The sequence below is a fragment of the Schistocerca nitens genome, chromosome 9, assembly GCF_023898315.1.
Source record: "Schistocerca nitens isolate TAMUIC-IGC-003100 chromosome 9, iqSchNite1.1, whole genome shotgun sequence".
Taxonomy (NCBI): domain Eukaryota; kingdom Metazoa; phylum Arthropoda; class Insecta; order Orthoptera; family Acrididae; genus Schistocerca; species Schistocerca nitens.
This window is the reverse complement of record NC_064622.1, coordinates 273,719,457-273,733,266: the sequence shown is the minus strand read 5'-3', so window position 1 is coordinate 273,733,266 and position 13,810 is coordinate 273,719,457. Positions and strand designations below refer to the sequence as shown.

At 43.1% G+C, this 13,810-nt stretch overlaps 1 protein-coding gene across 1 annotated transcript in view; it reads left to right on the top strand.

Annotated features, from left to right (window-relative positions):
* Window positions 1-13,810, top strand: part of LOC126203461 (protein suppressor of forked) — a 149,973-nt gene that overhangs the window by 87,655 nt on the left and 48,508 nt on the right. Inside the window, exon 5 of the mRNA XM_049937778.1 lies at window positions 7,174-7,327. Coding sequence (XP_049793735.1) covers window positions 7,174-7,327 — 154 coding nt within the window. The remainder of the gene's footprint in view (window positions 1-7,173; window positions 7,328-13,810) is intronic.

Sequence of the window (13,810 nt, the reverse complement as noted above, 5' to 3'; positions counted from 1 at the left end):
ATCTCCAGGTCTCTTTCTCATATACAATCTCCTTTCATGATTTTCATATGATGTATTTAGCAAGGTGATACAGTGATTAACACACTGGGCTCACATTCTGGAGGACAATGATTCAAGTCCACATCTGGCCAATCAAATTTAGGTTTTCTGTGGTTTCCTTAAATAATTCCAGGCAAATGTTGGAATAGATTCTTTGAAAGAGGGAGGCTGATTTACTTCCCAACCCTTTAAAAAATTTGAGATTGTGTGAAAGTGTAATTACCTCAAATGTTGATAGGATATTAAACGTCCATCTTTCCTCCTCCTTGAACAATGTGTTGGCAATGATTACATTATGCTCTGTGCAAAATTCTACCGAGTGTCTTCCTCTTTAATCGCTTTCGCCTATTCTGTATTCCATATTAGTTTTCCATCTCTTTGGTATTGTACCATTGAGTTCCAGTTATTCACCACAATTAATGGTTCATCACCCAGTTCAGATCCATAAAAGAATTAAAGCTGTGTACTGTGGTGATTGTATTGACATCAGTAATGCTTGCAATGAAAGAAATGATAGTGCTAAATTCTGTTCTCTTCATACATTCTTTCAGTCTCTTAATCATCTGTACAGCTAGTAGGCATATAAACTTGTGCATGTTGAATAAAAACAGCTGCAGCTGTTGTAAACCCCTCATTAGAGGCAGGACCAGTTTCATAATTTAAATTAACATCATCAGGAGGAGGTATGAATAAAAAGGAGACAGATCGTAAATAGTATTATGCAAAGACCATATCAGAGCGATAAAAAGTGTCTGCAAGACTGAATTCTTGGATTATAGTGATCAAACCGCTTTTACATCCTGACCTTAACACTTTTTTTTAAATTTGGGAAATTTCGCAAAAAGCGATTGTCAGGGGTTAAAACGAGATGATGACACTGTAACCAATCACTAAATGAAATGAGAGAGAAGATTATAAACAGCACCGGAAAGAAGGGGAAAAGATAAACAATGCGGTAAATAGCACCCGAGCTGAAGTCGTGTTGCAAGGGGACGGTATGCTGCGACTGCTGTACACAAACTGACATGTACTCCATCTTCAGGCCACAAGTGGCCCATCGGGACCATCTGACCGCCGTGTCATCCTCAGTTGAGGATGCGGATAGGAGGGGCGTGTGGTCAGCACACCGCTCTCCCGGTCATTATGATGACGCAAACTGACAGGATATCAAAAATATGCCTCTTGGGAAGTGGTGTACATTCAGAAAAATAAATAACATCCAATGAACTTTAAGGAAAAGGTTGGGAGTTATTTTTGCGCCTGTCTAGGATACTGTGCCTTCTCTATGCTGTTCATAGCACTCGCATTCCTATTTCCATATTTATTATTATACCTGCTCCTGTGTTACCTCCATTTGATTTTATACAAGGGCATGCTGAAAAGTGATGCTTCTAACTAATTTATTCTGTTCTCAATATTGGTTGAGGTATTACATGTAATGCATATTGCTTGATTGACTTGTGCATTATGCTGACACAAATTGCAACCCTCTCTTACTAGAGGGCTGCGAATTATAGCGCATAGCATGGCAATGAGTAACATAACTATATCATGCATTAGAAAGAGCATGCTATAATTGAGTTTTTAAACCAAAGAAAATGTGCCTCCAGCTGGAACCATAAACGAATGAAAGCTGTTTACATGGTGATTGTACTGACTTCGATAATGTGTGAAATTGGGTTGTTCATACTCGTAATGAAGGAAACGGTGGTGCTGATCTCTGCGTCTGAGACAGAGCTTGGAGTGGACGACTGCGTACAGCTAACGAAGGTTGAGGCCAGGAGGGTTAGGAGAACGTAGGATGTGTTGCAGGGAATGTTCCCATCAGTGCAATTCAGAAAAGCTGGTGTTGGTGGTAAGGATCCATATGGCACAGGCTGTGAAGCAGTAACTGAAATGAAGGATATCATGTTTGGCAGCATGTTCAGCAACAGGGTGGTCCACTTGTTTCTTGGTCACAGTTTGTTGGTGGCCATTCATGCGGACAGACAGCTTGTTGGTTGTCATGCCTACATAGACACAGTGGTTGCAACTTAGCTTGTAGACCACATGACTGGTTTCACAGGTAGCCCTGCCTTTGATAGGATAGGTGATGTTACTGACAGGACTGGTGGTGGTGGTGATGGTGGTGGTGGGATGTATGGGGCAGGTCTTGCATCTAGGTCTATTGCGGGGGTATGAGCCATGAGGTAAGGCGGTTGGGAGCAGAGCTTGTGTAAGGATGGATGAGCATATTGTGTATCAGAGGTTGAAAATACCACTTCAGTTATAAATTTCTTTTATTATCACAACCGGTTTCGGGCTCTCATGAGTCCATCCTCCTTGTGTAGGTTCAGTGGACAGCAGAATACCACTGTGAGAGGGTGGGAAGGATAATGGCCCCCCCGAGTGTCGCGGTGGACATGTACTAGGCGCTGTGTGCTACCTATGAGTGCAGAACAGGGAGTTATCTGTCCTTGTTCTGCGCTCATAGGTAGCACACTGTGCTTAGTACACGTCCACCGCAGTGCTCAGGGGCCACAACACAGTTGCGACATCTGAGGATTGGCTTATGAGAGCCAAAATAAACAATAAAAGAAATTTACAGCTGAAGCGGTATTTTAAACCTCTAGTATAATTCTCAGTTGCGGATGTTCTTCCAACAGGATTGTTTGTATATTGTGTAGGTTCGGTGGACAGCGGAATACCACTGTGGGAGGGGTGGGAAGGATATTGGGCAGGACATTCCTCATTTCAGGACATGATGAGAGTTAGTAGAAACCCTGGCAGAGAATGTAATGCAGTTGCTCCTGTCCTGGGTGGTACGGAGTTATGAGGGGATGCTCCTCTGTGGCCGGAGGTGGGACTTTGTGAGGTGGTGGGAGACTGGAAAGGTAAGGCATGGGAGATTTGTTTTTGTACAAGGTTGGCAAGATAATTACAGTCTGTGAAGGCTTCAATGAGACCCTTGGTATATTTTGAGAGGGCACCACGCCCGTGGGTGGCTCGGTAGCTGTACGGAAGGAGCTTCCAAATTCAATCAAGCAGGACTTGTTAAAGACCTTCTCTCCTTCTCCTGGTCCCTACAGTGGAAACACTTTGTCACCACGAACCCTACCAATCAGACTCAACCAAGGACCAACTCATTTCACTCCTCCATCCAACTGTGATCCATCCCCACTGCCCCCAAATCCCCCCTGTTAAGTTTCCAGAATTTCTTAACCTCGAGCCTTGCCTCACCATCATTCCCCAAATCCCACATCATGCAAACTAACTTTACATCCACAGAAAGAACTGTAGTCCACCATCTAAAAACTGATCTCGACCTTATAATTCTATCTGCAGACAAAGGCTCCATCACTGTTATTTCAAACTGCAGGGATTACTGGGCAGGACGACTCTGCCAGCTGTCAGATACTACCACCTACAAACCTTGCCACAGTGACCCCATTCCAGAAATCCACCAGGATCTCCAGTCACTACTTAAATCATTTGGCCCATCCCATCTCTCTAGTCACCCCTACCACTACCCGCACTCGTACCTTCTACACGCTTCCTAAAGTCCGTAAACCTAACCACCAAGGACACCCCATTGTGCCTGGTTACTGTGCCCCCACTGAGAGAATCTCTGCTCTTGTAGACAACACCTTCAACCTATTACCCGGAACCTATCCTCCTATATAAAAAATAAAAAAACCATTTCTTCCACCAACTCTCCACAGTTCCTGTCCCTTTACCACACAATGCCCTGCTCATCGCTTCTGATTCCACCTCCCTTTACACTAATATTTCTAGTGCCCATGGTCTTACGCTATTGAACACTAGCTTTCTCGACACCTGATGGATTCCTATCCAACAACCTCCTTCCTAATCGCCATGACCAACTATGTCCTCACCCACAATTACTTCTCCTTTGAAGTTATCACCTACAAACAAATCTGGGGTATGGCTAGGACATCTGCATGGCACCATCCTATGCCAACCTATTCATGGGCCGTCCAGAGGAATCCTTCCTAAAAAATCCAGAACCCTATACCTCTAACCTGGTTCAGATTCATTGATGACATCTTTGCTATCTGGATTGAAGGTGAGGACACCCTATTTGCATTCCTCCACAACCTCATCATCATCTCCCCCATTTGCTTCACCTGGTCCTACTCAACCCAACAAGCTACCTTCCTAGGTGTTGACCTTCACCTCAAAGATGGCTACATCAGTACCTCTGTACATATCAAACCTACGAACCACGAGCAACACCACCCTTCGACAACTGCCAACCGTGCCATACCAAGAAGTCCCTTCCATACAGCCTATCCACCTATGGTCATCGCATCTGCAGTGCTGAGCGGTCCCGTTCGAAATATACTAAGGGTCTCACTGAAGCCTTCACAGACTGTAATTATCCTCCCAACCTTGTACAAAACCGAGCGAGGTGGCGCAGTGGTAGCACACTGGACTTGCATTTGGGAGGCCGACGGTTCAATCCTGCGTCCGGCCATCCTGATTTAGGTTTTCCATGATTTCCCTAAATCGCTTCAGGCAAATGCTGGGATCGTTCCTCTGAAAGGGCACGGCCGACTTCCTTCCCTAATCCGATGAGACCGATGACATAGCTGTTTGGTCTCTTCCCCCAAACAACCCAACCCTTGTAGAAAAAACAAATCTCCCATGCCTTATCTTTCCAGTCTCCCACCATCTCACAAAATCCCACAGTTCGGCCACAGAGGAGCATTCCCCTCATAACTCAGTACCATCCAGGACTGGAGCATCTGAATTACATTCTTTGCCAGGGTTTCGACTGCCTCTCGTCGTGCCCTGAAATGAGAAATGTCCTGCCCATTATCCTTCCCACCCCTCCAACAGTGGTATTCCGCCGTCCACCGAACCTACACAATATACTTGTCCATCCTTACACAAGCCCTGCTCCCAACCTCTTACCTCATGGCTCATACCCCTGTAATAGACCTAGATGCAAGACCACCTACACCAGTCCTGTCACAAACATTACCTATCCCATCAAAGGCAGGGCTATCTGTGAAACCAGTAATGTGATCTACAAGCTAAGCTGCAACCACTGTGCTGCATTCTATATGCGCATGACAACCAACAAGCTGTCTGCATGAATGGCCACCGCCAAACTGTGGCCTGGACCACCCTGTTGCTGAACACACTGCCAAACATGATATCCTTCACTTCAATGACTGCTTCACAGCCTGTGCCATATGGATCCTTACCACCAACACCAGCTTTTCTGAATTGCACAGATGGGAACTCTCCCTGCAGTACATCCTATGTTCCCATTACCCTCCAGGCCTCAAACTTTGTTAGTCACTACCCTCACCCATCCAGCCCCTTCCCTGTTCCCATTTCAGCACTACACAGCTGTCATTCCACCATCACCATCACACTCAGTCTTTTTTTACTTCTCTCCTTTTCCGCTTCTCCTCCCCCCTCTCTTCCCCCCTCTCTTCCCCCCTCTCTTCCCCCCTCTCTTCCCCCCTCTCTTCCCCCCTCTCTTCCCCCCTCTCTTCCCCCCTCTCTTCCCCCCTCTCTTCCCCCCTCTCTTCCCCCCTCTCTTCCCCCCTCTCTTCCCCCCTCTCTTCCCCCCTCTCTTCCCCCCTCTCTTCCCCCCTCTCTTCCCCCCTCTCTTCCCCCCTCTCTTCCCCCCTCTCTTCCCCCCTCTCTTCCCCCCTCTCTTCCCCCCTCTCTTCCCCCCTCTCTTCCCCCCTCTCTTCCCCCCTCTCTTCCCCCCTCTCTTCCCCCCTCTCTTCCCCCCTCTCTTCCCCCCTCTCTTCCCCCCTCTCTTCCCCCCTCTCTTCCCCCCTCTCTTCCCCCCTCTCTTCCCCCCTCTCTTCCCCCCTCTCTTCCCCCCTCTCTTCCCCCCTCTCTTCCCCCCTCTCTTCCCCCCTCTCTTCCCCCCTCTCTTCCCCCCTCTCTTCCCCCCTCTCTTCCCCCCTCTCTTCCCCCTCTCTTCCCCCCTCTCTTCCCCCCTCTCTTCCCCCCTCTCTTCCCCCTCTCTTCCCCCCTCTCTTCCCCCCTCTCTTCCCCCCTCTCCTCCCCCCTCTCCTCCCCCCTCTCCTCCCCCCTCTCCTCCCCCTCTCCTCCCCCCTCTCCTCCCCCCTCTCCTCCCCCCTCTCTTCCCCCCTCTCTTCCCCCCTCTCTTCCCCCCTCTCTTCCCCCCTCTCTTCCCCCCTCTCTTCCCCCCTCTCTTCCCCCCTCTCTCTTCCCCCCTCTCTTCCCCCCTCTCTTCCCCTCTCTTCCCCCCTCTCCTCCCCCCTCTCTTCCCCCACCTCTCCCCTGCCCATCCATCTAACCTGCAGCACTTCACTGTCTGCCACCCCCACCATACTGTCCCTCTCCCTCCCCGCACCCAGCCTCCTCCTTACCTCCACCCAGTCGCCACTCCCATCATGCACTGGTGCTGCTGCTTACAGTGTGGTTTCAGTTGCCTGAGACTGCAGTTGTATGTGCGAGTTGCATTTGTGTGTGTGTGTGTGTGTGTGGTCTATTTGTTGATGAAGGCCTTAATCGCTGAAAGCTTTATTTATTGCTGACTGTCTTTTCGTTGTTCCTATCTGCGACTCAGCATCTCTGCTATATGGTGAGTAGCAACTTTCCTTTTCATAATATTGTTACATTCAGTCTTGGATTTTCAATTGTCTGATTATATTCTAACTACATTTTTTGTGCAATTCTCAGCATTCAAGGTCATACATTTCCCTTGTAAATAAGGAAGTACTCCAAAATATTCTCTCATAGGAAATCAAGAAATGAAAATACACAAAATATATGGATAACATGATGATTTCAATGTCTGCAAAGTTGATAGTTATTTTTATGTTTAATGGAACTGAAATGGACCATTTTGAAAGGTCTTGTGCACAGCTTTTCCATTTGACACTCTTCACTCCTACACACACACACACACACACACACACACACAAGAAGGTAGGACTTTCTACGCTGTTTGTCCTGTTGCGCACTACATAAATTAGAGAAGGGATGTTTTTGATAATGTTGAATTGTAGTTGGTATTGAGGATGATCAGTTCTAGTTATCCTGTTTGTTTCTTTATACTTTTAGTGTAATGCGAGACACACTCTAATATTTTTTATCAGTGACTTAGTTTTGGAGTTCCAAATTTATTTATTTCAGAGAGAAGATGGCACAAGCATATGATTTTGCACTGGAGAAAATAGGAATGGATATACAGTCTTATTCAATATGGAACGATTATGTGAATTTCTTGAAGAGTGTTGAGGCTGTGGGGTCATATGCCGAAAATCAGAAAATCAGTGCTGTAAGAAAGGTCAGTTACCTACATTCTTTAATAAAGTGTTTGTGAAAAAGTGGATCACATAATGCCATTATAGGCAAGAATTGATGCAGTATAATGAGCTATTTGCAGAGAGATGAGGCACTACATTTCTGTCTTAATATTCTTTTAATGGTTTGAAATATGTTAGTTGCACTGTTTAACTTGTACTTTTGGTACTACAATCAGATGCTTATCCAAATACATTCATCCAAGATCTAATCAGTTCCTTGTCCATTAGATGATATAAACATACGGTGTACTTGTAGTGTGTTACTCGTAGTCTGCGCTGTCATTATCATAGTGTGAATGAAAAACTGAAGTATAAAATTACGTAAGAGGAGAGAAAAGAATGTGTTAATGACATTGATAAAATCTATGAAATATGTTTTAGGACAAGAATCCTTCCAGATCATTAATTTTTAATTTTAATAATGTCCTGTACTGTAGCGAATGGCATATATCTTTGCTGTTGTGCGTATTGGAATTAGAGTTGGTATTTGGAGCCTTTTTTTGGATCGGAACTAATCTGACACTTAAGAGTAAGTGATGAAAAATGGGTTGTTTTTTATTGTGATTTTCAATCCAGAGATTGGTTTAATGCATCTCTCCATGCCAGTCTATCATGTGTAAGCCTCATTATCTCTGAATAACTACTGCAACCTACGTTCACTTGAACCTGCTTACTGTATTCATGTCTAGGTCTCCCTCTACAATTTTTACCCTCCATGCTTCCCTCCTTTTCCAAAATGATGGTACACTCGTATCTCAAGATATGTCTTACCAACCAATTGCTTCTTTTAATCAAGTTGTGCCCCAAATTTAACAATGGAAAGTCCAGGATATAAGAACAACTACATGGAAAGGATAGATATCTACTCACCATATAGATGTGGTGTGGAGTTACAGATATGCACAACAAAAACAGATTGCTGGATGCAATGCTGTGTGATTGTTAGCCACACATGCCGCATGCTGCAGTGACTGTACTGAAATGAAACTCATTGAAATACAAGTTATTAATTTATTGAATATTCATTTTTACTTACAAATTTTCACATTAAATGTTGAAAGTGTCCCCCCTGTTGTTGAATACATAATTCAATTCGTCTAATCATGTTTCCAAGCACAAGCTGTAACATTTCTTCTGTAACAGAAGCAGTGAAATTGGATATTGCAGTTTCCAATTCATCAATGTATTTTGGACGGTTTTTATAGACACTTGCTTTCACTGCACCCCAGAAGAGAAAGCCTGCTTGTGTTAGGTCAGGTGATCATGGAGGCCAAAATCCCTGTGAAATTATGTGATCAACAAAAACATCAGCAAGCAGTGACATTGAAACGTGAGCTGCATGCGCAATTGCACCATCTTGTTGAAAATAACCATTCAGTATTTCACTTAACACAAGTTCTCCTAAGAACGGGTATGGAATATCACTGCAGTATCATTGTGCATTTATTGTTTCGTTGAAAAACCTGGCAGGTGAACAATCATACATCATGTGCGGCTAACAGTCATACGGCATTGCGGAGAGAATTTTTGAACGCCCCGTATATAGACACACACAAAAGCACAATTCTAGTGCACATGGCCACCATTGTCTCTGGGTGCTAAGTGCTAAGGCTGTGCATGTCTGAGTCGCTTGTGCGTGCATGTGCTCGTCTGCGTGTATGTGTTCACTTGCATGTGCATGCTGCTTCAGACAAAGGACATACTCAGAAAGTTGAATATTTTTAGCGTTCTTTTTCGTTAAACCTGCCTGTGACTCGACACCACCTCTATGTGTTGAGTTGGTGAGTAGCAATCTGTCTTTCCTGTATTGCTGTTGTGCCATAAATTCCTTATTTCCTCATCTTGATTCAGTACCTTCTCATTTGTAATTCAATTTGCCCACCATATTTCAAAAGCTTCTCCTCTTGTCCGAACTGCTAATTGTCCATGTTTCACTTCTTTTCAAGGCTACACTCCAGAAAAATACCTTCAGAAAATACTCCATATTTGATGTTAATAAATTCTCTTCTTTCAGAAATGCTTTTTGTCTCCCATTGCCTGTCTGCATTTGATAGCATGTCTGCTTCACCCAATGGCAGTTAATGTGCTACCCAAACAGCAAAACATGTCTACTACTTTGTCTCATCCTAAGATAATTCCATAAGCAACTGCTTCCCAAGTCCTTTGTCGCCTCCAACAGAATTACAGTATCATTGGCAAATATCAGAGCTGAACTTTGACTCCCTTTTCAGATATCTTCTCAGTTTTGTTTACTTTTTGCTCAGTGTACAGACTGAATAACATTTGGGATAGCCTGCATCCCCCTACCCCTCCACCCATTTCTCTCTCTCTCTCTCTCTCTCTCTCTCTCTCTCTCTCTCTCTCTCTCTCTCTCTCTCTCTCAACCAATCCTTTCCTTCCACATCCTTGATTGTTATAATTGTTGTCTCTAAATAAATAATTTTTTGGTCCCTGTGTTTTATCCATGGCACCTTCAGAATTTCAGTGTGTGTGTTCCAGTCATCATTGTCAAAGTTTTCTCTAAATCTGCAAATGCAATTGACATTGCTTTGCCTTCCTTCAGTCTATTGCCTCGTATGTTCCTTCATTTGTCTGGAACCCGGCTTTTACCAATGTCTTCATTTTTCTGTAAATTATTTGTCTCAGTATTTTGTAACCATGATTTGTTAAACTGATGGTTTGGTAATATTCACAGTTATCAACACCTGCCTGTTTTCAATTTGGAATTATTACATTGCTTTTGAAATCTAATGGTATTTCATCTGTCTCATGTATCTTGCACCCAAGGTAAAACAGGTTGCCATGGGTGGCTCTCCAAAGGATCTCAATAATTCTGAGGCAACTTCGTGTGATTTTGGGGTCTTGGTTTCGTTCTGGTCTGTCAGATTCTTCTTATTTTCACTTACCTCCTCTTCTCTGTCTATAATATAGTCTTCAAGCTTGTTTCCCTTATACTGTCCCTGTACATATTCCTTCCATCATTTGCCCTTCCCTTCTTTGTTTAGTATGGACTTCTATAATGTTGCCTTCAAATGTATTGAAGATCCGTGAAATATTTCATATATTCTCCAAATTTAAGAAGAAAAACTGAAGAAGTTGAATGCATTTCCAAGTTCATCTTGTGGAATTCTTCGTTACAGAGGCTGAAGTTGATGAATGATGATTAATTCAATATACCTGTAATGAATATGGTTTGGTTTCCCAGTGGGTAACTGTCAGATTTCAAATCCAATTTTCCATGGTTCAGTCCAAGGACTTTTCTGTCACATATCACTTTTTTTCCCTAATTTGTAAAGGTGAAAAATGCGAAGTTACACCATGGTTTGGGGCCAATCTTAAACTGTAGAGGTGAGTTCAAAGTTTGGAGGAAGGCAAGGGTATACTACATCCACTAGGACCATGTCTAATAAAGCACTGTGGTGTTAAAAGTAACTGTTTGGTGAGATGCTTTGTGAGCCTCCATGTATAAGTTCAGTACATCACAAAATAAGTGTTTTTAACTCATGTTGACTTTTAATTATTTGTCTTGGTGTACTCTCTAACAGGATGGGTGACAAGTTGGGTTTTCATACTTTTTATAAACATCACAGAAAGCTTGTAGCATTCAGTAACACAGTTTTCCAGAGACTCTATAATTTATTGAATATTGATGATGAGGCCAGTAGTCTTTGGTGTCACTTTATGTACAACAGACTTATTACAGGCTGGAAGATAATGGGATCTATTCATTTAGTTCAGTAGCATTTCTTTTACATTTTGTTTCTTCACCTGAGACAGCAAATGTAACTTACCTTATAAAAATTTATATGTTGTTCTGTGTAAGAAGCAGCTTTATAAATGATGTGGTTCAGGTTTTGCATGTGAAAGACGATAATATCAGTTTCTTCTTTAAAAATGGAGGAAAATAATTTGAATGTGTGCATAGCATTGGCTTGTTTTCTTCTGTTTATTATTAACCTATTGTATGTTGCTGGCAATCAACTGAGAGCATCTTACCTTTTTACTCATAGATTATCCTGTTGTCTTCATTCTTCTGATCTCAGTTTAGCTTTCAAGGAAGAGTTATTGACCTTAAAAGACAGAATCTCAGTGTCTTCTTCTGTTTAAAACTCATTATATGTAAGTCAAGACAGTGTTCAGAAGGATAAGTGATGAAGGAAGCCAGTGAAAGTAAAAATAACTCTTTAATAACAGATTGAGTTTTTATTGCCATTAGATTCATGAATATGAAACGGTTTCTCAAAATATAACTGAAGTGTGTTAGCTCTTGCAGAATGTTTGTTGTTGATATTAATTGTAGTTCTGTGATAAGTAGCCAATAACTGTGTAAATGTTCCAGAGTTCTCCACTTTGGATACTTAAGCTGAAGACCACTGAGCTGTGGCACTTCTTTTCTTGTTTATGCAAGAATTTCATGTAGACTCAGTTTTCTCTTTGTTTGTTCTGCAGAACTGCTAATGGTTTATTTTTTTCCAGAAAATGTAAAATAAAAAAGGATTATTTTTAGTAAGATAGCTGTACAACATGGCGTTTCACACTTCCTGAACAGGAATTTGAGTCCATAATTTGGTACTTAAGTAACTTTGTCTCTCCATGGTCTATCAGTTGCTATTGCTAACTTCTGACATGGAGGTCAGAGTTTATTACCCAGTGGCAACTTCAGTTTATCCTCTTTTAGGAAAATCTGATATGGTGTGTACTCAGCAGTTTGGTGTCAAATTAGAAATTACTTAATTAAATATACACAACTCACAGGAATGGTATCGGATCAAAAGACTTCCACTGGGATGGGAGCCACATGTCAGTTACAGGGCTATTACAAGTGTTTAATTCAGTTCAGAATTCTACATTTTCCAAAGTATTACATGTACAAATATGATTTATGCATGAGTAGAACTGTAAACTCACATAGTCTGCATTTTGCATTCTATAAATGTTCTATGAGTGCCCATCTGGTCACACGATTGCAGAAAACCGCCCACATCTGTGCTTTAGTGTTAGCATGTGCATGAGGGGGTACATTGCTGCAGCACTGACGGTAGGCAACCGTGGGGTATTGTCACTGTAATAATTCAAAAAGGCCAATGCACTGTTACGAGGCAGGTTACTTGTTGGAACAGCAACTCAGCAGTACTGCACAGACTAGGTCAGCAAATGGCTAGACAGATTTCCACATTGACAGTGGCTGTGGTTTGTTAGAATAAATGAGTGGTAGTTGCATATACACACATCTGCTGACCTAGGCACTAGACATTTTTGTAATGGAATTATTCTGTTTCATACCCCTACCAGGGTGATGGGGCTATGCCGAATGAGAATGCCACATGGATATGCCAGCAGAAGTCACCAGTATGAGCCCATGGCAGGACAAAAGCAGTGCGCACCCATTCCATCACTTGACTTAGTGCCCTGGTACAGCTGGCCTTTACAAATTAACACCAGCAGCGTGGCCGACTCCTGCCCGGGGTCATTCCCTGTTCACACCAACCATCCACTGCCATTGCAGGATGGACACACTATCATGCAGTACGCACTGCTGGTGCAGGGATTGTACAGCCAGTTTATGTAATGAGGTCTTCAGTTTGACCAAGTATCCGTGGAGTGTGCTGGCAGCCACTACCGCAGAATTCAGTGGCCAGTTGGCAGCTGACCTGGTGTATCAAGCAGTGAAGATGCATCGATAAAAAATTTGTGACATTTGGAGCTCCCTTTCTCTTGAGTCTCCTGGGCACCAACCTTACCTCCACAACCTGCTTGCACCTTTGTGGCTCACAGTCGCCCCACTCTGCAAAGGGGGCTCTGTAGTTTGGTATCAGAATTTGCAGCACTGTCTTCTTGTGTCAAGGCATCTGCAACATGTCCTACAGTGTCAGCTGAGCTCAGTGCAGTGAGCAATGAACCATTTAGTGTTGTGTTTTGGAGAATGTAATAGATATGGAAGCAAGACATGACAGTCATTGTAACTTGGAGGTCACTTGGTTTAGGTCAGAAGAGCCAGTTGACTTATCTGAGTTGAAGGGTAATGGTTGAGAGTAGTATTTGGTGTCTGTAAGCTGTACGCAATGTAACTTTCTTAGGCATACTGTGCCATGTACGGAGTCAGTGCCTTATACAATCATCGATATTGTCATATTGCAAAATAGTGTAGAGACTGTAGGTGGCTCATGATATAACAAGACTAATTTGTGATGCTCTTTTGGAGTAATAATTTATTTTTGTATTATTGTGTGTAATGGAGAGTACGTGTGTCATAATGGCAGAGTCAGAGATGCAAGGTGTGCCAGAGCTGGTAGCAGTGAGGATATTGTTATAAAAGGTAGCACAGCTGATAGCAGATAATATTCAGGTACATGGACAGCTGACAGCTAGGAAAAACAGTTAGCATTGTTTCACGTCCTGCAGCATTAGGCAGAGCCAGTTGCTGCAGGATTAATTGCTCCCTTTCCTGGAAAATCGTCTGAGGA